This window comes from Nerophis ophidion, linkage group LG16 (assembly GCF_033978795.1).
Source record: "Nerophis ophidion isolate RoL-2023_Sa linkage group LG16, RoL_Noph_v1.0, whole genome shotgun sequence".
In the NCBI taxonomy this organism is placed as follows: Eukaryota; Metazoa; Chordata; class Actinopteri; order Syngnathiformes; family Syngnathidae; genus Nerophis; species Nerophis ophidion.
In genome coordinates this window covers 25,768,375-25,795,550 of record NC_084626.1, presented here as the reverse complement: position 1 = coordinate 25,795,550, position 27,176 = coordinate 25,768,375, and the positions used below count along the sequence as shown (strand labels likewise).

The following is a 27,176-nucleotide window of genomic DNA, read 5'->3' as shown; positions in this document are numbered from 1 at the left end:
CAATGCTTATCCCGTCAAACTTGTCACGTTACACAAAAAGGCTGCTGCAACAAAACTGTATAATATAAATGAAAAACACTGGATTGAAGCGATTGCAACTCATACAGACTTCCCAGCTCACACAAATCGTTAAAAAGTCTGTAAAAATAACAATAAAAAACCATGAAATAGCAACATTTTCATTTTGTTATGCTCTGTCACCTCAGGGCTTACATTTCATTACTACTGGCCATGAAGAGACAAACTATGTTAGCAAACTTTCTCTTTGGAGCTGCTGAAAAAAATCTTCCCAGGCCGATAAAAATAACAAGAGGGACAATGACGCAAAATCCAACCAAAATTATGACAGCCGCTCTTTAAAATATGGTTTCACTGCTTCCAGGCATGCTAATGCGCCAAAGCTTGCGTGATTGTTCCGTCATTGTGGATTAAAGATAAAAGGAGCCATCCAAAACATTGTACAATAAAGATGTTGCTATTCTCATCCAATCAAGTGTGTTAAATCAGATTTCCGTTACTCTTGCACAAATCTAACCACGTTCCTCTCTTTGGGAAAACAACTCCATTCTACAAAATGATGAGTCAGTATTCACTTTGTGTATTACATTTTCTGTTTCAAATTTGTACAGCAATTTAATTGAAGCGTTGTGTATTTCAGCTACAATCCTGGACAAGTCGCCACCTCATCGCAGGGCCAACACAGATAGACAGACAAAATTCACATTCACATTCACACACTAAGGCCAATTTAGTGTTGCCAATCAACCTAACCCCAGGTTAGCATTCACGGGGAGAACATGCAAACTCCACACAGAAAGATCCCGATCCTGGGATTGAACCCAGGACTGCAGGACCTTGGTATTGTGAGGCAGACGAACTAACCCTTCTTCCACCGTGAAGAGCAAGCCTATTTTTTCACATTCCCTTGGGTCTCGAACATTATGTCGACAAAAGCAGTCGACCATGTGAGTCAACATGAGCTTGAGTAATAAAAATACATTAAATATTAAGAAAAGTGCTGCAATGATTAATCAATGATCCGATAGAAAAAGCTTTGATTTATATTCTGTTGTTTTGGTTAATCGTTTGAGTGTAACTAATAGAAATTGATCAAATCTGGACCGCATTGCCAGGAACTTCAAATACACAGACATATTTGCGCACCGCCGCAGCAGGAGTGCACAAAGGGGATCGGGATCAGTGGTGTGCGCAGTGATGTGATCTGAATTGCCATGATTTAATGCACACATTTCAAAAGTACAATTTCAATGTTCACAATGTGCATGTATCAGGAAAAAAAAGAATATACCATTATGGCAAGAAAAAATATTTGTTTATTTGAATTATTCCCCTAAAATGTGCATTAAGGCTATTAAATGTGTTTCATCCAATTACTTGACTAATCAAACAAACTAATTGATAGACTTTTACTAAAATAATTCATAGCTGCAGTCCTAGAGCAGAAAACGGTGGACAAGAACTTGATTGTTTTAGACAACTGCGATGAGGTGGCGACTTGTCCAGGGTGTACACCGCCTTCCGCCCGATTGTAGCTGAATTAGGCACCAGCGCCTCCCACGACCCCAAAGGGAATAAGCGGTAGAAATGGATGGATGTTTTAGACAGGCTGTCGCCAACGGTTCAACTGCATTTTGCCTTTTTATGTTTTATACAACAGAGACATGTCGCTCAATATGATTAAGTTAACATATTTGCATGCATTTAAAAAAGATCTGATTTAAACTGATCATAACATGCAATTAACATAATGAGGACGGAAGGACAAGAGAGGAGGAATGGCACTAAGGCCATGTCTACACTATTGTTATACAGGGTATAACCCACCTAAACTTATCCCTATCCACAAACACACATAATGCAATCGTTTAAAACCCCTTCCGAGTTGGGTTTATACCAAAATGGATACATGGATGATACAGCAGAGGATTGGGAGAATGTCATGTGGTCAGATGAAACCAGAATGGAACTTTTTGGTATAAACTCAACTCGTCGTGTTTGGAGGAAGAAGAATACTGAGTTGCATCCCAAGAACACCATAACTACTGTGAAGCATGGGGGTGGAAACATCATGCTTTGGGGCTGTTTTTCTGCTAAGGGGACAGGACGATTGATCCGTGTTAAGGAAAAAATGAATGGGGCCATGTATTGTGAGATTTTGAGCCAAAACCTCCTTCCATCAGTGAGAGCTTTGAATGGTTGACCAAATACTTATTTTCCACCATAATTTACAAAAAAAATTCTTTAAAATTCCTACAATGTTAATTCTTGGATTTTTTTTTCACATTCTGTCTCTCACAGTTGAAGTGTACCTATGATGAAAATTACAGACCTCTGTCATCATTTTAGGTGGGAGAACTTGCACAATCATTGGCTGACTAAATACTTTTTTGCCCCACTGTAAAAGCAAACTCCTGCCAACTAGGCTCAAGCAGCCAATTTTTAGGAGATAAAACTGATCGGCAGAATGCTATCTTTTCCTCAACAGCAACTATGACAGCCCATATGACCCATACAAAAGGTGAAAAGGAACATTTTTCTTTCAAGAGGACAGACAAACCCAAAAGGCAAACATATCATCTCAATTACGGATGCCTTGAGTTCAGTTTTAAAAAATGTTTCCGAGCTGTGTGAAGAGAGGTCTCAAAGTAAGAATTTCATTGTTCTGTGTAATCACCGTTTCTGCAGTGCATATGACAATAAATCTCTTGAATTGCGGGGCCTTGCTATGCGAACATGTGCTTATCCAATGATCAATGCTTAGTGTACTAAGATCGAGCGTCTAAGGTCAAACTGACATTTAGTTTTTTTTTCTATAAAAAAAAGCAAAGAGTGGAGGACAAGCAGTGAGTGTTTCTTTGGTTCCCTTAAGCTAAGAGAGAAATTTGCTTTTTCAGCGAGCTGACAGTAAGATAAAACACTTTTATAAAAAAAGTTCTGTAGTTTTCTCTTTGCTCTTCCGTCTTGTGAGGAAAGACATCCTTTCACCATTCACTCCAACTGACTTCTAAGAGTAGAATTCTAGATTTCTCTTGGAATTGCAGATGCAACTAAGGGGAAAAAAGTACTTCAATCTGTGACAGACCTTTTATAGTGTCTGCATCTGGGCACCAAGCCTACAACATCAGCCACACATTTTTCAAACTTTTTAAGAGACAAGAACACCCCTTGGCTGAACTCAAGCCAATAGTGAAACACTGCTCATTCCGGAAGAATGCGCTCGTGTGTGAAAGGTGCACAAGGTTAACAAAACGTGGAGTTTTGGCAAAAGTGCTCATTTTGTACTTTTTTGCCCAATTATGCGAGGAGAAGACTAAAACACTGGCGGATATGAGACAATTCAGCACATACCGACATGCTATTGAACAGAGTGCATCAGGAAACAGTATTTTAAGATTTACTGATGGTACTACAACACATGAGACAACTCAGACTGCAATGCCGTCTGATCTGGTTCGGCATTTAATTGGCCTTAATCCCAAAAGTGAATTGTCTAATCTTCTACTCTGGAGCATTAATGCTTGACGAGAACTAAGTGGCACATCCCCTGGCTATGAAGGAAATTCCCAGAAGATGAAGATCTTGGGAGTGTATCCATGCGTGCATGTTATGAAAGAGTGTCTGAGAACTTACTTGATCCTCTGGATCCAGATGCAGTAGTCTGTAATATACAGATCGTTAAGTATGTAAGAAGGGTCGTTCTTTCTGAAGACTTTGTGAATATCAAGCAGGCATTTGAGGACGCAGGCTTTCCCTATAGACATGCAAACAGAAACATTGTTATTCGTAACAACGCACAATTGCTACTGAAAGACTGCTGACAACACGCTTTAACAGGCTTGTAGCCTGTCATGTAGAGAACAGCGTCACAGCAAAATCACATTAATTCCAATGAGTAATTTATTGCATGCTATTTGACAACGGTTTCTGGTCAAGATTGTGATTATAGGTAAGAAAAAAATAGAACAGAACTAAAGAAGACAAGTTAAAAGCAAAAGAAAATCCTATTTTTAGACCTAAATCCGTCAGTTTAATTGTAAGTAAGGTCAATAAATGCTTTTAAAGTTAAAAAGTTAAAGTACCAATGATTGTCACACACATACTGGATTAGGCAAAATTATTCTCTGCATTTGACCCATCACCCTTGATCACCCCCCTGGGAGGTGAGGGGAGCAGTGGGCAGAAGCGGGAATCATTTTTGGTGATTTAACCCCCAATTCCAACCCTTAATGCTGAGTGCCAAGCAGGGATGTAACGGGTTCCATTTTTATAGTCTTTGGTATGACTCGGCCGGGGTTTGAACTCACGACCTACCGATCTCAGGGCGGACACTCTATCCACTAGGCCACTGAGTAGGTAAAGGTATAGGGTACGAGCTGGATTTGAACAAGCACCCGTGGGAACCTCGACGCAAATAACTACAGTCCTCCACTCTACCAACTGAGCTATCGAAGAGATTAAATGTGTTTGAAATGTGTTTAATTTCCACCAACCTAAATAGGAATTTTAGAGGATTAGTCTGTATACTCTAGCCTTTAAATAGACCTCCTTTTTAGACCAGTTGATCTGCCGCTTCTTTCTTTCTCCTATGTCCCCCCCTCCCTTGTGGAGGGGGTCCGGTCCGATGACCATGGATGAAGTACTGGCTGTCCAGAGTCGACACCAGGATGGACCGCTCGTCGGGACCCAGGATGGACCGCTCGCCTGTATCGGTTGGGGACATCTCTACGCTGCTGATCCGCCTCCGCTTGAGATGGTTTCCTGTGGACGGGACTCTCGCTGCTGTCTTGGATCCGCTTGAACTGAACTCTCGCGGCTGTGTTGGAGCCACTATGGATTGAACTTTCACAGTATCATGTTAGACCTGCTCGACATCCATTGCTTTCGGTCCCCTAGAGGGGGGGGGTTGCCCACATCTGAGGTCCTCTCCAAGGTTTCTCATAATCAGCATTGTCACTGGCGTCCCACTGGATGTGAATTCTCCCTGCCCACTGGGTGTGAGTTTTCCTTGCCCTTTTGTGGGTTCTTCCGAGGATGTTGTAGTCGTAATGTTTTGTGCAGTCCTTTGAGACATTTGTGATTTGGGGCTATATAAATAAACTTTGATTGATTGATTGATTGATAGTCCATCAGAAGACTGTCATTCAAATACTTTGAAGCATAAGGTCTTTACTAAGGCTGGGTATCGTGGTCAATATCCCACATCGATTTAAATTTGCTGGAAAGGGTTCTAAATTGATTATTCACAATTTGATTTGTTTCAATCGGCACGTCAATAATGTAAATGTCTCAACTTTGTAACAATACACAAATGTACAGTTCTTTATATTTTTTCATTACCCTTAACACCTTTGGACAGTTTAAATCAGAACTGAAAATAAGACTCAAATGTGCAATTTTGAAATAAGAATGTAATTGGAGGTGAAATGTATTGCAAGAGTCCATTACTGCAAATTGCATTAAGGTATTGCTTCTTCAAGTCCATAAATGTTAGAATAATTATGTATAAATTATCACACAACTCTTATGCTTAAAGGGGAACATCATCACAATTTCAAAAGGGTGAAAAAAAAATAAAAATCAGTTCCCAGTGGCTTGTTGTATTTTTTGAAGATTTTTTCAAAATTTTACCGGTCTCGGAATATCCCTAAATAAAGCTTTAAAGTGCCTTATTTTCACTATCTTCGAAACCCCTATCCATTTTCCTGTGACGTCATACAGTGCTGCCAATGTAAACAAACCATCGGAATACCACCAGCAAGATATAGTGACATTAGCTCGGATTCAGACTCGGATTTCAGCGGTTTAAGCGATTCAACAGATTACGCATGTATTGAAACAGATGGTTGGAGTATGAAAGTATTGAAGAAGAAACTAAAGCTATTGAGGAAATAGCTATTGACGCTATTCATAGCCATCGCATGGCCAAATAGCTGCGTTAACATCGCCGGTAAAATGTGCGGACCAAACGATCAGGACTTTCGCATTTTGTGATAATGGAGCAACTTAAATCCGTCGATTAGTAAGAGTTTTTTTCGCATTAAATGTGGGTGGAAGGAAATGTAATATAGTTGAAAATGCATCTGCAGGTTTTCCATACATCTCTGTGCCATGTCTGCTTTAGCACCGCCGGTAAATAGCATGTTAGCATCGATTAGCTGGCAGTCACACCGCGACCAAATATGTCTGATTAGCACATAAGTCAACATCATTAAAACTCACCTTTGTGATTTCGTTGACTTTATCATTGCAAATGCATCTGCAGGTTATCCATACATCTCTGTGCCATGTCTGTCATCGCCGGTAAATAGCATGTTAGCATCGATTAGCGTAGCATGTTAACGTCGATTAGCGTAGCATGTTAGCATCGATTAGCTGGAAGTCACGCCGCAACCAAATATGTCTGATTAGCACATAAATCAACAACAAAACTCACCTTTGTGATTTAGTTGACTTTATCGTTGCAAATGCATCTGCAGGTTATCCATACATCTCTGTGCCATGTCTGTCATCGCCGGTAAAATGTGGAGACACTTTGGCACATTCAATGGGGGTCTGGCGGCAGACATTTTTGCATCTTCGGGGCAGTGATGCAACTTGAATCCCTCCCTGTTAGTGTTGTTACACCCTCCGACAACACACCGACAAGGCATGATGTCTACAAGGATCTAAAAAATAGTCGAAAAAAACGGAAAATAACAGAGCTGACACCCGGTGTTTGTAATGTGTTGAAAATGAAAATGGCTGCTGTATTACCTCGGTGACGTCACGTTCTGACGTCATCGCCACCAGAGCAATAAACAGAAAGGCGTTTAATTCGCCAAAATTCACCCATTTAGAGTTTGGAAATCGGTTAAAAAAATATATGGTCTTTTTTCTGCACCATCAAGGTATATATTGACGCTTACATAGGTCTGGTGATAATGTTCCCCTTTAAGGGCCGCTGCTATAGTTATTATCAATTGTTTTGAAGCTGTACTTTATCCGTGCAAAGAGACGACTTGCAAATCCAAAGCTTGGAAGTTGAACCTGACAATACTAACAACAGTAAATGTGTAAGCAATTTTTCTATGGGCCCTTGTTGTTGGGCACAGCAGTTTTATTATGAAGGCCGAAATTGTGCTATTGGATTTTTCGGTTCACTTCACCACAGTGCTGTGTGCTGGGAGATTTGTAAACAAAAGTACCTCTGGAGTTACAGCTGTTGTCCTTTTTTTCAAAGTGTCTTACACTATATCAGCAGTCATCTTACAAGACTCTCAGTAATAAATGTAATCAATGTAAATAACAGTTTCAGTCAGATGTTTAAGTTGCATGAACAAGCCGCTTGAAGCCGCTGAGTGCAGGTGTAAAAAAGTTGTGATAGTATTTATTATAGGACCTCCAAGGCCCCCTGAGAATCGGGTGGCAATGCTGGTAAGTCCCCCGGTTTCTTTATAATGTTAATGATGGACACTTTCATGCTGTTTTCTGTCATTGTTTTTTTAATCTATATAAAATAAAGCTGGGACTGTAACGAATCCAAAGTTAAGGTCCAATGCCTCCACTTGTTTTAGACCCATAATGAATAGTTTACCCTTTTAACAGTCATAAAATGTCACATGCAGGGAATACTCAATTTCTATTTTTGATTCTAAAACAAAGTTGTCAAAATGCCTTTCTATCATGCATACAAACAGCTTCCTGATACAACCAACAATCTGCTAAGGAAAAGCAAAAAATGCCCTTCCCGGGGTGGTATTGTCCAAGACATTCTCAGCCAACGAAAATAAATAGTGCACTCACAGCGAGGAAAACCTTAAACAAACATTTGGTTCTCATTAAACCAAGGGATCATATGCAGGGAACTTTGCCCTCACTAGAATTGTGCAAAAAAACACTAGCATTCCAAAGTTTTTCTTATTCACAGGGAAAGTTGTTAGTTTTACTGCAATTATGGAAAATAATAGGACATCCCATTCTTAATTGTTTACAGATTAAGCGTTCCCCTGACCTCAAAAGTGCTTTAAAGGGGATCTATTTTGCCTAAATCAACTTTTCTTAACTGTTGTTATTGTGATCTCAGATATTGTGTATTTGGGATCTGCATAAGTCACACAAATTTCCAATCAAACCGTGGAGTTATGGTGGAGAATATTTATAAAACAATCTTGCCTTCCTTCATACTTCCTCTAAACAAGCAGTTTGGAATTTGCACAACTTGTGACAGTTTTCTAACATGTGACGTCAGCAAATATCTCCATATATGGTAAAGATGTACCCAACGAGCTTTGCACAAGTCCACAATTGCAGTTCGACACTGTCGTCGAGGAGCTCCTTCTTTATATCTATCCTCTTCTTGTGGGGCAGACTGGCTCGTACATGCACATGCATGATTGATTGATTGAAACTTTTATTAGTAGATTGCACGGTACAGTACATATTCCGTACAATTGACCATGAAATGGTAACACCCGAATAAGTTTTTCAACTTGTTTATAGGCCGACTGAAATTAGATTTTCCTATTTAAACGGGGATTGCAGGTCCATTCTATGTGTCATACTTAAACATTTCGCGATATTACCATATTTTTGCTGAAAGGATTTAGTAGAGAACATCCACGGTAAAGTTCGCAACTTTTGGTCGCTAAGAGAAAAGCCCTGCCTTTACCGGAAGTCGCAGACGATGACGTCACATGTTGAAGGCTCCTCACATCCTCACATTGTTTTTAATGGGAGCCTCCAACAAAAAGAGCTATTCGGGCCGAGAAAACGACAATTTTACCATTAATTTGAGCGAGGATGAAAGATTCGTGTTTGAGGATATTGATAGCGACGGACTATAAAAAAAAAATAAAAATAAAAAAAAGTTTAAAAAAAAAACGCGATTGTATTGGGACGGATTCTGATGTTTTTAGACACATTTACTAGGATATATCTGGGAAATCCCTTATCTTTCTATTGTGTTGCTAGTGATTTAGTGAGTTTAATAGTACCTGATAGTCGGAGGGGTTTGTCCACGGGTGTCTTGAGGCCAGTGTCTGAGGGAAGTCGACGGCAGCTGCATGGACGGCACAAGCTCAGCTGATCTCCGGTAAGTGGTGACTTTTTACCACAATTTTCTCACCGAAAACTGCTGGTTGACATTTGGTCGGGAACCATGTTCGCTTGACCGCTCTGATCCATAGTAAAGCTTCACCTCCGGGAATTTTAAACAAGGAATCACCGTGTTTGTGTGGCTAAAGATAAAAGCTTTCCAACTCCATCTTCCTACTTTGACTTCTCCATTATTAATTGAACAAATTGTAAAAGATTCAGCAACACAGATGTCCAAAATACTGTGTAATTATGCGGTTAAAGGGGAACATTATCACCAGACCTATGTAAGCGTCAATATATTCCTTGGTGGTGCAGAAAAAAGACCATATCTTTTTTTAACCGATTTCTGAACTCTAAATGGGTGAATTTTGGCAAATTAAATGCCTTTCTGTTTATCGCGCTGGAGGCGATGACGTCAGAATGTGACGTCGCCGAGGTAACACACCCGCCATTTTCATTTTCTACACATTACAAACACCGGGTCTCAGCTCTGTTATTTTCCGTTTTTTTGACTATTTTTTGGAACCTTAGAGACATCATGCCTCGTCGGTGTGTTGTCGGAGGGTGTAACAACACTAACAGGGAGGGATTCAAGTTGCACCACTGGCCCGAAGATGCCAAAGTGTCTGCCGCCAGACCCCCATTGAATGTGCCAGAGTGTCTCCACATTTGACCGGCGATGCTAAGACAGACATGGCACAGAGATGTATGGAAAAACTGCAGATGCATTTGCAATGATAGTCAACGAAATCGCAAAGGTGAGTTTTGTTGATGTTGACTGCCAGCTAATCGATGCTAACATGCTACGCTACTCGATGCCAACATGCTATTTACTGGCGGTGCTAAAGCAGACATGGCACAGAGATGTATGGATAACCTGTAGATGCATTTGCAACTATATTACGTTTCCTTCCACCCACATTTAATGCGAAAAAAACACTTGCAAATCGACGGATTTAAGTTGCTCCAGTGTCAAAAGATGCGAAAGTCCTGATCGTTTGGTCTGCACATTTTATCGGCGATGCTAACGCAGCTATTCGGCCATGCTATGGCTATGAATAGCGTCAATAGCTATTCGCTCAATAGCTTCAGTTTCTTCTTCAATATTATCATACTCCAACCATCTGTTTCATCCATCCATCCATCCATTTTCTGCCGCTTATTCCCGGTCGGGGTCGCGGGGGGCGCTGGCGCCTATCTCAGCTACAATCGGGCGGAAGGCGGGGTACACCCTGGACAAGTCGCCACCTCATCGCAGGGCCAACACAGATAGACAGACAACATTCACACTCACATTGACACACTAGGGCCAATTTAGTGTTGCCAATCAACCTATCCCCAGGTGCATGTCTTTGGAAGTGGGAGGAAGCCGGAGTACCCGGAGGGAACCCACGCATTCACGGAGAGAACATGCAAACTCCACACAGAAAGATCCCGAGCCTGGATTTGAACCCAGGACTGCAGGACCTTCGTATTGTGAGGCAGACGCACTAACCCCTCTGCCACCGTGAAGCCCCCATCTGTTTCAATACATGCGTAATCTGTTGAATCGCTGAAATCCGAGTTTGAATCCGAGCTAATGTCACTATATCTTGCTGTGGTATTCCCATTGTTTGTTTACATTGGCAGCACTGTGTGACGTCACAGGGAAATGGTCAGTGTCTTCGCAGAGAGCCGAAAATAAGGCACTTTAAAGCTTTATTTAGGGATATTCCGAGACCGGTAAAATTTTGAAAAAAACTTCAAAAAATACAACAAGCCACTGGGAACTGATTTTTATTGTTTTTAACCCTTTTGAAATTCTGATAATGTTCCCCTTTAAAGCAGACGGCTTTTAGCTAATATTTCCTAACAGTCCGTGACGTCACGCGCACACGTCATCATTCCGCGACGTTTTCAACAAGAAACTCCCGGGAAATTTAAAATTGCAATTTAGTAAACTAAAAAGGCCGTATTGGCATGTGTTGCAATGTTAATATTTCATCATTGATGTATAAACTATCAGACTGCGTGGTCGGGAGTAGTGGCTTTCAGTAGGCCTTTAAGTTGGGGTCAACGTTAATCTATTCATGGTATCCTCCGCTGTTGCCAATTCTAATATAAAGTAATGTATGGTTCGAACAGTAGACTCCATTTGGAAAAGCGAAACACTACCAACATGGCTGGCGGGGAGACGACGCAGTCGAAGTGGAGGCACGTAAATAAGATCACCCACAAAACGGCGCATACTGGAGAGATGGTCAGAAACTGACTTAAAGATGGTCTTTTAAACATAATCTGTGCAACATTCTGACCAAAGAACCATTAATGTACATTTTATTTAAGCCACAAGAAAGCAATTTATATGTATAACAAATTCATATTACAGCTCTTAAAAAAATCATGTTTTGCCTTCCAGTGTACTTAAATCCCAAAACAGCTTGAGTATAAGAAATGCACTACTTCTGTGAAATGACAAAGTCAAAACCCACTGTGCACTCAAGTCTTGTGTCCATGCCACACAAAGTCTTTCATTTAGACTTTTAAAGTGCTTGTCAGCTCTTTCGTCACAATAATGAGTATGGTGGCTCATCCTGTCAGGCTGTGCCAGTAGATCTAAAGCAGCCATGCAAAACAATCATCATACACCAGTTTCTAGATGAAATGCTCAATTACACTTGTTTTTAAAATGTAAAGATGGTTTATTTGAAAAAAGAATCACACTTGGGAAAACCTTATCCACGCTCTGCTTTAAATACCGCATTTCACGGAATACAGAGCGCAGGAATTTTAACCGCATCCCAAATTTTAGGCAACTTTTTTTGATATACAGTATATATTAGACACACCAAACTATAAAGTGCAGATAAATACGTGAAAGTAGTGAAATTAGTTATTTACTCAGAAATTATTTATAAATCTTTATTTTAATACTTTAACTGTTACCAAACGGTGCCTGTAACATGGCAGTATAAAGGCTGACCAAACAAAACAGACGTCATCGTCATGGACCCACAAGCTGCAGAAGCTAGCTCTCATATCAGCGAAACAGACTCAATAACGTCAGAGTGACATTTTTGTGAATTTACTTAAGACTGTGAAACTGAAACAATATAAGAATAAGGCCATTGTAAATTAAAATTATTAACACAGACACTCGTAGACATGTTAGTATATTAGCTAATGCTAACGAAGCTACCTTCATCACACAGAAATAGCGTGTACATTTTGGATGAAAACACTCCTACAGACATCACACATGGGACGGGTTAGTAAGTATGAATTGTTCTAGTTAAATTATGAAACTTACATATGTTGCTTGGAGGGATGACTAAAGTTTACCTTCCCGAGCAGAAATGCTATTGACAGTTTTACTTCCGGTTTAAGGCATTAAAACAAAAAATATATTTTCAATTTGCAGCGCCTGCAGTGAGCATCCATCCATACATCCATCTTCTTAGGCTTATCCGAGGTCGGGTCGCGGGGGCAGCAGCCTAAGCAGGGAAGCCCAGACTTCCCTCTCCCCAGCCACTTCGTCTAGCTCTTCCCGGGGGATCCCGAGGCGTTCCCAGGCCAGCCGGGAGACATAGTCTTCCCAACGTGTCCTGGGTCTTCCCCGTGGCCTCCTACCGGTTGGACGTGCCCTAAACACCTCCCTAGGGAGGCGTTCGGGTGGCATCCTGACCAGATGCCCGAACCACCTCATCTGGCTCCTCTCCATGTGGAGGAGCAGCGGCTTTACTTTGAGTTCCTCCCGGATGGCAGAGCTTCTCACCCTATCTCTAAGGGAGAGCCCCGCCACCCGGCGGAGGAAACTCATTTGGGTCGCTTGTACCCGTGATCTTATCCTTTCGGTCATGATCCAAAGCTCATGACCATAGGTGAGGATGGGAACGTAGATCGACCGGTAAATTGAGAGCTTTGCCTTCCGGCTCAGCTCCTTCTTCACCACAACAGATCGGTACAACGTCCGCATTACTGAAGACGCCGCACCGATCCGCCTGTCGATCTCACAATCCACTCTTCCCCCACTTGTGAACAAGACTCCTAGGTACTTGAACTCCTCCACTTGGGGCAGGGTCTCCTCCCCAACCCAGAGATGGCACTCCACCCTTTTCCGGGAGAGAACCATGGACTCGGATTTGGAGGTGCTGATTCTAATTCCGGCCGCTTCACACTCGGCAGCGAACCGATCCAGTGAGAGCTGAAGATCCCGACCAGATGAAGCCAACAGGACCACATCGTCTGAAAAAAGCAGAGACCTAATCCCGCGGCCACCAAACCGGAACCCCTCAATGCCTTGACTGCGCCTAGAAATTCTGTCCATAAAAGCTTTGAACAGAATCGGTGACAAAGGGCAGCTTTGGCGGAGTCCAACCCTCACTGGAAACGTGTTCGACTTACTGCCGGCAATGCAGTGAGCAAATTTGTGTAAAAGATGGTGCCATAGAACAAAAATAACACACCATTTCAGTCCTCAGCTTGGGTTTAATGAACAATCCATCCATCCATCTATTTCTACAGCTTGTCCCAATATTAAACACAAACAATTATGGCAATCAGCAAAAAAACCCAAAACAAATTACCAGCAGGTTTCAAAGTCTAAGAATAAAATAGCCACCTATAGACCGGTATTTACTGTATTTTAGGATATTTAAACTTTAATACAGATACATGTTTTGTTTTGGACCATATACAGAGAAGCACAATATATAATTGAAGCATATGCAATTTCAAATACCTAGCTTTAATAATATATATTTTTTTACATTTGTAATATTTTATTTACGTGTTTCCTTTCAGCAAAATTACAGTTATGGAGAAAAAAGTTTCAGGCAGTCCTGCAATCTACCGACAGGGTGTCAACAAGCCTTGTCATGGCAGTGAGAATGCTTACAAGGTTAAGAATAAAAGTGAGACCAGCTGGTGTTCCCCTGCCTCTCTTGGCCAACCTCCATTCCTACCTAATGAGGCACAGAAATGTTAATCGGGGGTTTAAAAGGCCTTTAATTTGCTGTCATTTACCCGTATTACCATCATTGGAGACTGCATAATCTTAGCCAGTGTATGTTGTTTCATCAGACAATGGGAGCTTTTGATTTAAAGATTAAGATGAGCTTTGATATATTATATATTTAAAGCTAACAGTTCACCTTCCCGTCTCCAGAAAAAATAGAAGCAGACCAGTCTCCTGATGAGCTTTGTGGATGTGTTGCATAGTGTAATTTATTTACACAGTATACTTTCACCACAATTTTCAATCAATCAATCAATGTTTACCTATATAGCCCTAAATCACTAGTGTCTCAAAGGGCTGCACAAACCACAACACAAACCACTACGAAATCCTCGGTAGGCCCACATAAGGGCAAGGAAAACTCACACCCAGTGGGACGTCGGTGACGATGATGACTATGAGAACCTTGGAGAGGAGGAAAGCAATGGATGTCGAGCGGGTCTAACATGATACTGTGAAAGGTCAATCCATAATGGATCCAACACAGCCGCGAGAGTCCAGTCCAAAGCGCATACAACACAGCTATTTTTACAAGACGACGGGTAGTTTTTTTCTATTCATTTGCTGTGGCAAAAAGTCATTCAGTTCAGAGCAAATATTTTGAAAAGAAAGAAAAACTAAAGACGCTGAGATCATTATCCATGCGTTTGTTACGTCTCGCCTCGACTACTGTAACGTATTATTTTCGGGTCTCCCCATGTCTAGCATTAAAAGATTACAGTTGGTACAAAATGCGGCTGCTAGACTTTTGACAAGAACAAGAAAGTTTGATCACATTACGCCTGTACTGGCTCACCTGCACTGGCTTCCTGTGCACTTAAGATGTGACTTTAAGGTTTTACTACTTACGTATAAAATACTACATGGTCTAGCTCCATCCTATCTTGCCGATTGTATTGTACCATATGTCCCGGCAAGAAATCTGCCTTCAAAGGACTCCGGCTTTTAGTGATTCCCAAAGCCCAAAAAAAGTCTGCGGGCTATAGAGCGTTTTCTATTCGGGCTCCAGTACTCTGGAATGCCCTCCCGGTAACAGTTCGAGATGCTACCTCAGTAGAAGCATTTAAGTCTCACCTTAAAACTCATCTGTATACTCTAGCCTTTAAATAGACTCCCTTTTTAGACCAGTTGATCTGCCGTTTCTTTTCTTTTTCTCCTCTGTCCCACTCTCCCTTGTGGAGGGGGTCCGGTCCGATCCGGTAAATATTTGCTCTGAACTGAATAACTTTTTGCCACAGCAAATGAATAGAAAAAACAACCCGTCGTCTTGTAAAAATAGCCTCATGCCAAGAAGAAATGGCAGGTATACAGTGGGAGACACCAGCGCTGCTTCTACATTATCTTAGTAATAGGAGTTCTTGACAGCAAGAGTCAAGAATAAGCTTAAATTTTTTTAAATATCACGATGACTTATAACTAATGTTCCCCTTAATTTTCCATGTGTCGGCGCAAACGCTGTGTGTGAACCGCATGATAGTGTGACAACCTGGCAGTTACAGTTTGTGTGGTTTGGCATTGTCCGAATTTTGTTGTGGCCATGAACGTGTCAGTGGCTGAGTGGAGTGTGTGCGTGTTGATGCAAGCGAGCGAGCACAGCTGCTGTTGAGAGGAAAGTTTGTTTAGGCTCGGTTATGACGGAAAGTGACCAGTTCTGCTGGAAGGTAGTTTTTTGTTAAGCTAGTTTGGCCCGGTTACGACCGACACTGACCAGTTCTGCTCGACAGAATGATTGTTAATTTAGCCTATTATTTGCGCAATATTGACAAGGGACGTACCCAAAACTCGACCACCGACGGATGTACAAACCCCGTTTCCATAGGAGTTGGGAAATTGTGTTAGATGTAAATACAAACGGAATACAATGATTTGCAAATCATTTTCAACCAATATTCAATTGAATGCACTACAAAGACAAGATATTTGATGTTCAAACTCAAACTTTTTTTTTTTTGCAAATAATAATTAACTTAGAATTTCATGCCTGCAACACGTGCCAAAGTAGTTGGGAAAGGGCATGTTCACCACTGTGTTACATCACCTTTTATTTTAACAACACTCAATAAACGTTTGGGAACTGAGGAAACTAATTGTTGAAGCTTTTGAAGTGGAATTCTTTCCCATTCTTGTTTTACGTAGAGCTTCAGTCGTTCAACAGTCTAGGGTCTAAGCTGTCATATTTTACGCTTCATAATGCGCCACACATTTTCGATGGGAGACATGTCTGGACTGCAGGCGGGCCAGGAAAGTACCTGCACTCTTTTACTACGAAGCCACACTGTTGTAACACGTGGCTTGGCATTGTTTTGCTGAAATAAGCAGGGGCGTCCATGATAACGTTGCTTGGATGACAACATATGTTGCACCAAAACCTGTATGGACCATTCAGCATTAATGGTGCCTTCACAGATGTGTAAGTTACCCATGATTTGGGCACTAATACACCATCACAGATGCTGGCTTTTGAACTTCGCGCCTTTAACAATCCGGATGGTTATTTTCCTCTTTGTTCCGGAGGACACCACGTCCACAGTTTCCAAATATAATTTGAAATGTGGACTCGTTAGACCACAGAACAGTTTCCACTTTGCATCAGTCCATCTTAGATGAGCTCGGGCCCAGAAAAGCCGGCGGCGTTCCTGTGTGTTGTTGATAAATGCGTTTGGCTTTGCATAGTAGAGTTTTAACTTGCACTTACAGATGTAGCGACCAACTGTAGTTACTGACAGTGGTTTTATGAAGTGTTCCTGAGCCCATGTGGTGATATCCTTTACACACTGATGTCGGTTTTTGATGCAGTACCGCCTGAGGGATCAAAGGTCCGTAATATCATCGCTTACGTGCAGTGATTTCTCCAGATTCTCTGAATCTTTTGATGATTTTACAGACTGTAGATGGTAAAATCCCTAAATTCCTTGCAGTAGCTCCTTGAGAAATGTTGTTCTAAAACTGTTCGACAATTTGCTTAAAAATTGGTGACCCTCGCCCCATCCTTGTTTGTGAATTACTTACAGTAGTTCTAGGAACTTATCGGACATTTTGTGGATGGGGGGCTTCACTGCAGAGAAGGAAAACTCACCTGACTGCAGTATTCCAGCTGTGTCATAAATGGCAGCCGCCACCATGTCGAAGTGCCGGTAGAGTGGATAGCATAAAACCCTTCTTCCAAATGACACCAGGACTTCTTGTAAGGAGCTGTACGTCTGAGGGAAAGAGGAGAGACAGCCTCACAAAGGATATCCTGAAGAAAACCACATTGACATGCAAAGAGCAGTAAACACTGATTTAGAAAGACAACAGCTGCAGGAGGCTTTTTTTTCTCCATTTTATTTTCTTTACCATGGCTCCTAACCTATTGGTGTTCATTCCAGTTGGTTGTGTGCCAATTACTTTTAACAACCTCTCCATTTATAGAGCTTACAAAATAGATCCCTCCAACGCCCACTGCACCCAACACTGGACTGTTAATTGCGGTTTGACTTTCAACACTGCATCTCCATACTTATACTTCTCCAGTAACAGTTGCAGAGCCAGGGGACTATTTTATCCCTTCTATCCTTCTCTTTCACGGAGTCTTGTAAGGGTACACAGTGAGCTCGCAAGTGGGTATAATTAGAGATCATGCTCTCAATTCTGATTTGATTAGCAGGGGTGTAAATAAAGCTGGATGCTGCAGGCAAGGGAATTCAGTCACACCAGCACAGTCGACTGAGGACAAGTACTGTCTCACACACCACAGAGGAGGGAATGTGAGAAAAAAAAAAAAAAAAAAGGCAAGGTATGGTTGTGCAGAGCAGAAAAGAACACACGGCCATAAGAAAGGTCACAGAGTGCGGTGAGTAAGTGGAGCTTAATATGGGCTTTGAGGCACTCAGGAAGGCAAGCAGATATTTAGAAAATGTGACTGACAGATGGGGATTCAAACAGCTGGAGGCTCTTTTACTGTGTTGTCAAGACAGCAGGACAGCTACTGCTTCTTTCTGTAGTCAATGAAAAAAAAAAACAACTCTCCGAGTCTGTGGATTTTCGAGTGATGTTGATATAGTCATTTGAATGCCAAACATGTCGGACACAAGCACATTTCTGACTGCCATTCACATAGAATAGAATAGAAAGTACGTTATTGATCCCTGGGGGAAATTCAGCACCACAGTTCGCTCACAATAAACAATGATAATAATAAATAATATAACATATTATATATATATAATATATGAATCATATAAATATATTCGACATATATTCTACATTTTAAGGCCTACTGAAACCCATTACTACCCGCCCCGCAGTCTGATAGTTTATATATCAATGATGAAATATTAACATTGCAACACATGCCAATACGGCCTCTTTAGTTTAATAAATTGCAATTTTTAATTTCCGGGAGTTTTTTTTTTTTAAAACGTCACGTAATGATGATGTGTACGCTTGACGTCACGGGCTGTCTGGCAATATGAGCGCTGCGCACACACACACAGCTAAAAGTCGTCTACTTTAACCGCATAATTACACAGTATTTAGGAGACCAGTGTTGCTGAATCCTTTGCAATTTGTTCAATTAATATTGGAGAAGTCAAAATTGGCCGGTTTAGCTCGGTTGGGGGCTTCACGGTGGCAGAGGGGTTAGAGCGTCTGCCTCACAATACGAAGTTCCTGCAGTCCTGGGTTCAAATCCAGGCTCGGGATCTTTCTGTGTGGAGTTTGCATGTTCTCCCCGTGACTGCGTGGGTTCCCTCCGGGTACTCCGGCTTCCTCCCACTTCCAAAGACATGCACCTGGGGATAGGTTAATTGGCAACACCAAATTGGCCCTAGTGTGTGAATGTGAGTGTGAATGTTGTCTGTCTATCTGCGATGAGGTGGCGACTTGTCCAGGGTGTACCCTGCCTTCCGCCCGATTGTAGCTGAGATAGGCGCCAGCGCCCCCCGCGACCCCGAAAGGGAATAAGCGGTAGAAATGGATGGATGGATGGATAGCTCGGTTGGTAGAGTGGCCGTGCCAGCAACTTGAGGGTTGCAGGTTCGATTCCCGCTTCTGCCATCCTAGTCACTGCCGTTGTGTCTTTGGGCAAGACACTTTACCCACCTGCTCCCAGTGCCACCCACACTGGTTTGAATGTAACTTAGGTATTGGGTTTCACTATGTAAAGCGCTTTGAGTCACTAGAGAAAAAGTGCTATATAAATATAATTCACTTCACTTCACAAAATAGAAAGATGGAGTTAGGAAGCTTTGGCCTTAAGCCACACGAACACACGGTGATTCCTTGTTTAAAATTCACGGAGGTGAAACTTTACTATGGATCGCAGCGAACATGGATCCCAACCGAATGTCAACCAGCAGGTTTCGGTGAGAATATTGTAGTAAAAAGTCGCTTCTTACCGTAGATCAGCTGAGCTTGTGCCGCCCATACAGCTGCCGTCAACTTCCCTGAGACACTGCGTGTCAACGTACACCTCTGACTATCAGGTACTGTTAAACTCACTAAAACACTAGCAACACAATAGCAAGATCAGGGATTTCCCAGAATTATCCTAGTAAATGTGTCTAAAAACATCAGAATCCGTCCCAATGCAATTGCGTTTTTGTTTTTTTTCTAGTCCGTTGCTATCAATATCCTCAAAAACGAATCTTTCATCCTCGCTCAAATTAATGGGGAAATTGTTGTTTTCCCGGTCTGAATAGCTGTTTTTGTTGGAGGCTCCCATTAAAATCAATGTGAATATGTGACATCAACATGTGACGTCATCATCTGCGACTTCCGGTAAAGGCAGGGCTTTTCTCTTAGCACCGAAAGTTACGAACTTTATCGTGGATGTTCTCTACTAAATCCTTTCAGCAAAAATATGGCAATATCGCGAAATGATCAAGTATGACACATAGAATGGACCTGCTATCCCCGTTTAAATAAGAAAATGTCATTTCAGTAGGCCTTTAAGTGCAGTCAAGAAGGAACACATGCATCATACAGTCTGATGACTGTCGGTATGAAGGACCTCCTCTGTCGTTCCGTGTTACATTTTGAGCGTCTGAGGCTTCCGCTGATCGTGCTCATTCTCTCCGCAAGGTCCAAGTGTAGTGGGTGGGAGGTGTTGTCCATAATGGCTAAGAGTTCTGCTAGACTTCTCCTCTCCGACACCACCACCATTTAGTCTAGCTCCACTCCCACCACGTTACTGGCCTTCTCTACCAACTTGTCCAGTCTGTTTGTGTCCCTCACACTCAGCCCGCTGCCCCAGCAAGCCACGGCGTACAAGAAGGCGTTCGCCACCACCGACTCGTAGAACATCTTCAACATCTTTGTACAGACGTTGTATGATCCAAGCCTCCTGAGGAAGTAGAGGCGGCTCTGTCCCTTCTTGTAGAGGACCTCAGCATGATTTGACCCATTCAGCTTGTTGTCCATGTGTACACCGAGGTATTTATAATCCTCAACCATGTCCACATCGACCCCCCTGATGGAAACAGGGGTTGCCGGAGTACTCCTCCTCCTTCCCAGGTCCACAACCAGCTCTTTGGTCTTGGTCACATTAAGCTGGAGGTGGTTCTTTCCACACCATGTGACAAAGTCCTAAACCAGTGCCCTGCATTCCTCATCATCACCATCCTCAATACACCCCACTATCGCAGAGTCATCAGAAAACTTCTGAAGGTGGCAGGACTCTGACTGATAGTGGAAATCGGTAGGGCTGGGCGTATCGATACCAATCGATAGTATCGATACTTGGTGAGTATCGGTATCATATCGATACTGGCGTGATCAATCAATGTTTACTTATATAGCCCTAAATCACTAGTGTCTCAAAGGGCTGCACAAACCACCACGACATCCTCGGTAGGCCCACATAAGGGCAAGGAAAACTCACACCCAGTGGGACGTCGGTGACAATGATGACCATGAGAACCTTAGAGAGGAGGAAAGCAATGGATGTCGAGCGGGTCTAACATCATACTGTGAAAGTTCAATCCACAATGGATCCAACACAGTCGCGAGAGTCCAGTCCAAAGCGGATCCAACACAGCAGCGAGAGTCCCGTTCACAGCGGAGCCAGCAGGAAACCATCACAAGCGGAGGCGGATCAGCATCGCAGAGATGTCCCCAGCCGATACACAGGCAAGCAGTACATGGCCACGGATCGGACCGGACCCCCTCCACAAGGGAGAGTGGGACATAGAAGAAAAAGAAAAGAAACGGCAGATCAACTGGTCTAAAAAGGGAGTCTATTTAAAGGCTAGAGTATACAAATGAGTTTTAAGGTGAGACTTAAATGCTTCTACTGAGGTGGCATCGCGAACTGTTACCGGGAGGGCATTCCAGAGTACTGGAGCCCGAACGGAAAACGCTCTATAGCCCGCAGACTTTTTTGGGGCTTTGGGAATCACTAACAAGCCGGAGTCCTTTGAACGCAGATTTCTTGCCGGGACATATGGTACAATACAATCGGCAAGATAGGATGGAGCTAGACCGTGTAGTATTTTAAACGTAAGTAGTAAAACCTTAAAGTCACATCTTAAGTGCACAGGAAGCCAGTGCAGGTGAGCCAGTACAGGTGTAATGTGATCAAACTTTCTTGTTCTTGTCAAAAGTCTAGCAGCCGCATTTTGTACCAACTGTAATCTTTTAATGCTAGACATGGGGAGACCCGAAAATAATACGTTATAGTAGTCGAGGCGAGACGTAACAAACGCATGGATAATGATCTCGGCGTCTTTAGTGGACAGAATGGAGCGAATTTTAGCGATATTACGGAGATGAAAGAAGGCCGTTTTAGTAACGCTTTTAATGTGTGCCTCAAAGGAGAGAGTTGGGTCGAAGATAATACCCAGATTTTTTACCGAGTCGCCTTGTTTAATTGTTTGGTTGTCAAATGTTAGAGTTGTATTATTAAATAGAGTTCGGTGACTAGCAGGACCGATAATCAGCATTTCCGTTTTTTTGGCGTTGAGTTGCAAAAAGTTAGCGAACATCCATGATGGTATCGATACTTCACCAAATTAAGCGAATCATTCCGATTTAAAAAAAAAATGTGAGCGCAGCGCTCCTCACCACTCCACCCTCCTCCTTAGTGATGGGTCGTGAACGAGTGTGAATGTTGTCTGTCTATCCGTGTTGGCCCTGCGATGAGGTAGCCACTTGTCCAGGGTGTACCCCGCCTTCCGCCCGATTGTAGCTGAGATCGGCGCCAGCGCCCCCCGTGACCCCAAAAGGGAATAAGCGGTAGAAAATGGATGGATCTTCAACCCAAAATAAAATAAAATAAATACAATTAACATGACGCTTTGTGCGTTTGCGCACACGCATCAGTATAAGTCGCTCCGAGGTTCACTCGGACACACACACACACACGCGTGCGTGTCCAGTGCGACTTAATGACTTGGTTGTAAACTGTAAAGTATTTTATTGCACTAAAATAACGATAAGAATTTCTCAGTTCTTTTGTTTTGTGTTCATTTTTACAACTGTTTAATAACTAGTGTTTTCTTTTTGACTTAAGTTCTTGTGTGTTGTGAGGCGACTAGCCAAGTTCAGTATTTGTTTTCACCTTATTTGCACTACTTACTTTATTGTAATTGATATTATTACTTTTTATTTGAATTTCTCAGTTCTTTTGTTTCGTGTTCATGTTTACAACTTTGTTCAATAACTAGAGTTTTGTTATTTACCTTAAGTGTTTGTGTGTTTTGAGGCGACAAGCCACGTTCAGTAGTTGTTTGCACCTTATTTGCATGACTTTATTGCTATTGATATTACTTTTGTAATAAATATTTTATTTTTTGACTTAAATCGTTGTCCTCTGTTGTATTATTGTCATAATCAATTAATAAAGGCAAAAGTACAAATTAGTTTTTCAAAAGTATCGATACCTCGAAGTCCCCCCCAATCAGATGACGACACTTCTGGTATCGGCGATACTGGCCGGTATCGGATCGGATCGGTATCGATACCCAAATTTGCGATATTGCCCACCCCTAGAAATCGGTGGTGTAAATGGTGAAGAGGAAGGGGGAGAGGACTGTGCCCTGCGGGGCTCCGGTGTTGCTGACCAGCCTGTCAGACACAGTCCTGCAGTTGAACACGTACAACATACTGGCAATCCTCAACACAGTGGCAAGAAGATGCATTTGATCCCCTGCTAATTTTTTAAGTTTTACATATTTTATGTATGATTTTATGGTTAGTGTATTTTAACAGAGCACACACATGGAAAGACCATTTGTAGGCCGAAGCCGATATTCGATCAGTATATTAAACGCAGATAAATGAAAATTAAGTTGGTAAGTTTTCCAGGGTCGATAAGTGGCCATGTGCATGCTCCAAGAGCATTTACTCTTCATGTCGCTTTTAGCAGCTACGCATGTTTGTGCCATAGTGAAAAGAAAAGAAAGGGATACATTCTCTTGTCCTCATTAAGTATCTTTGACTCTGTGCGGCGAGGCGGAGCCACTGGCCCGCTGGCATCACACACACTGCAACTAGTTAGCATGTAGTATCTAACATGGACAAAATGATCACATTGTGGGAGCAATTGAATTAAAACCTTTGGAGCAAGATGAGTCTATTAACACAGAGGAGCCAGTTTGCCGAATGTGCGCGACTACAACAAACCTGCCTGCCCACTTAAAACACAACACCTGACCGAGCACACTAACCTCGCGTATGGTGAACAAGCCAGGTCAGGGTAAACAAAACACTGCAAAATAGTGTGTGCTGATTGAGAGTGTGTTTAAATATTTTGCCAAAGACACGGTGCTATTTACCGTATTTTTCTGACTATAAGTCGCAGTTTTTTTACATTGCTGAAAATGTCAGCAATCGTCACACACACGTCAGCAGTTGTCACATACACGTCAACCCAGGGGCGTCGCCAGACAGATTTCACTGGGGCACGTGCCCCACTGTTGATCTGCAGTGCCCCAGTAAAACTTTCACCAATAAAAAAAAAAAACGCTTCAGAGTTTTAAGTCTACATAACATAGAGAACAGCGCACGTACTACTTAGTATGGTAATTGATTGCTACTGTATTCACTCCACGTAACAATGACACATGGCTAATTAATATGGTAATTTATCCACGTGTGGATCGAGAGAGAGAGGGGATGAGAATCACTGCGTGAGGTAGGTAACGTTAGCCAACAACAATTTGTTAATTACATTATTTTGGTTTTGATTTGACTCAAGCTGTAACTCCTAGATTGATTTAAAAAAGTTATTTGCCCGCAGCAGGGAAAAAGAAGCGAGAAAAGAGAGATGTAAGTGAAGTCCTAGCTAGCTAGGCAACATCATTGTCTTAAGTTGATGCTAAGTTAGCTAACGTTCTTCCTTGTATCAAGACAAGCATATTCATTTGCTGTACGAGCTGTCGGGGGAATTTCCAATGAACATGAAACATAATGTTGGTTATTGTCTGCTGCTTCTGCATCAATGATGATTTGGAGTCAGCATGTGTGAGTTGAGTGCTTCTCAAATGGTTTTATCTTCAGGAAGAAAAACATTTTTCCATATCATCAAGTCGTGAGTCAAATTTTTAAATCATTCAAGTTTATTTCACAGAAAAATAGCACAGTAGACCTGTCTTGTTAATCGGTGTGACTTTGACTAAAATAATCTTGTTTTGTCACCAGAAAAATGGCTACAGCTAAAGCATCTGGTTTTGTTTCCAGAAAAATGTGTAACATTTCAGTATTTGTTTTCAGAAAGATGGCTGAAAATATCAGGTATTGTTGCCCCATTTAGATTTAAAAAAATATATTTCCATGTCTGTCCTGAGTCCTCCTCCAACTTGTTAGTCGGTTTGCCTTGTGCTAAAATACTCACTAATAGTCACTAGAAAAATGGCTAAAAATATCTGGTTTTGTTGCCACAATTTGATTTTTTTTCTCCCTAAACTTTTTTTTTTTTTCATGCACACATGTGACTGCGACTCACTGAAAATGACACACAATCCACTTTTATGTCACGACCCAGCAGTTGGGAACCTCTGGTCAACTGTATAACAGTTACTGTAATATTTCCATGTCTGTCCAGAGTGATTGACCACTTTGCAAAAATGAAAAGGAGACGTTACAGTTTACTTCTCAGAAAATGATTCCCTGAACCGACACACAACAGTTGTTCATTTATTCTACTACTGTGGCTTTATTGTTTTGTGTATATTTTATAGTTTTGTGTATCTGAAATAGGATTAGCCACATTGCCATAAATGGAAATTAAATAATATAAAAGAACCCAGAGATGTAGGGGTGCTTTATTTTTTGTTTTACTTTCGTAAATGTTAAATTTGCAGATGATTACTGCAATAAATATTTCAAAAAGATTTATTGCTCTTCCTTTTTGCTTTTACCAGTAGCAGTTTAGAAGTCTGGAGTGCACAAGTAGGTCAAATGCATGAGTTAATTTCAGGTGGTTAATCAAAGATCCATACAACATCATCTGATATGATTTCATAGTTTAAAGCACTATTTATGTATTTTTTATGATAAATAAGTGCTAATAATGTTTTTGCTTGCGCGCTTTGCACGCTCACATGAATTATTTGTGCCCCAGGTGTGCCCCAGTACAGTATTAGGTCTAGTGACGCCCCTGCGTCAACCAATAAGTATTAGGCGGAGGAGGGTCATGGCAGAAGTGCATTGTGGGTCATGGTATGCTAACTGCTATATGCTAAATCTGTAGCTATTCAAATGGATCATTTCATCGTTGGCGGTAACTTATAAAAACTGAGAAGGGCTGAACAAAAATTGGACCAAAAAGGAAATCATGTACCGCAGATTACAAGCTGGACGAAGTGAAATATGCAGCAGAAAACGACAAAAGGAAGCGGCGCATACCTTTGGAATTGGCAGAGTTGTTTAGAAGCGACATCGAGGAAGAAGATTTCATCGGATTTATCGATTACGAGTGACAGATTGTTATAGTTATTTGAATGACTCTCACCATAATATGTTAGGTTAACATAGCAGGCACCTTCTCAGTTGTTATTTATGCCTCATATAACCTACACTTATTCAGCCTGTTGTTCACTATTCTTAATTTATTTCAAATTGCCTTTCAAATGTTTATTCTTGGTGTTGGATTTTATCAAATAAATTTCTCCAAAAAATGCAACATAAACTCCAGTGCGACTTATATATGTTTTTTTCCTTCTTTATTATGCATTTTCGGCAGGTGTGACTTATACTCCGGAGCGATTTATAATCCCAAAAATACGGTAATATGTTTATAAAACTAGCATTTCTAAAAGCGCTGCAAACATTTGACAGACGTGTCATTTCATGTTGGTGTTCCTCACTCTGAATCTGCCACTTTTATTTTTTTTTTTGCATACGGCCAATAATACATAAGCAGATATATTATTGGCCATTATGCTGCACTTTTGTTTAAAAAGGTCCTAACTTTATTGTAATTTAAGTAATGTACAACTTTACCTCTGCTTACATGATCAATATTGAAGTGTAACTTTGTTTGTCAATACTTTTTTTAGCCATTACATTTATGGTTTTGGTCGGGTTTGTTTGAGGCCCCTCTACCTGAAGTGAAGTGTGAAGTGAATTATATTTATATAGCACTTTTTCTCTAGTGACTCAAAGCGCTTTACATAGTGAAACCCAATATGTAATTTTTACATTTAAACCAGTGTGGGTGGCACTGGGAGCAGGTGGGTAAAGTGTCTTGCCCAAGGACACAACGGCAGTGACTAGGATGGCGGAAGCGGGGATCGAACCTGCAACCCTCAAGTTGCTGGCACGGCCGCTCTACCAACGGAGCCATACCTCCTCAACATATTTTACTGCTTTTGGTTTTGATTTTTATTTAAGTGCAAAATTTTGCTAACAAAGTATTTTTTTCTTCTTATAACTTGAAGATTTAAAAGTTTTCATTCCAATTAAAATGTAAAAATATACAAGAAATACAAGTTTATTGGAATTTGAAAGGCTATACATGCATTACATATTATGCATTATAATTACGTTAATAGTTAATTTGTTCTCATAAAAATAATGGCAATAATATAGTTTATCTACAATAATGTATAGGTCACTATATCGTCCAGCAAAATTTGTTATCGGCCCAGGCCTATACATCTGT

At 41.4% G+C, this 27,176-nt stretch overlaps 1 protein-coding gene across 3 annotated transcripts in view; it reads right to left on the bottom strand.

Moving 5' to 3' along the window:
- The window catches only part of shq1 (SHQ1, H/ACA ribonucleoprotein assembly factor), a 123,192-nt gene that overhangs the window by 37,053 nt on the left and 58,963 nt on the right, over positions 1 to 27,176 (bottom strand). For all 3 annotated transcript variants that reach the window (XM_061874760.1, XM_061874758.1, XM_061874761.1), the window contains 2 exons: positions 17,169 to 17,292; positions 3,652 to 3,772 (listed from right to left, as the gene is read on the bottom strand). In XM_061874760.1, the coding sequence (XP_061730744.1) occupies positions 3,652 to 3,772; positions 17,169 to 17,292 (245 nt within the window). The remainder of the gene's footprint in view (positions 1 to 3,651; positions 3,773 to 17,168; positions 17,293 to 27,176) is intronic.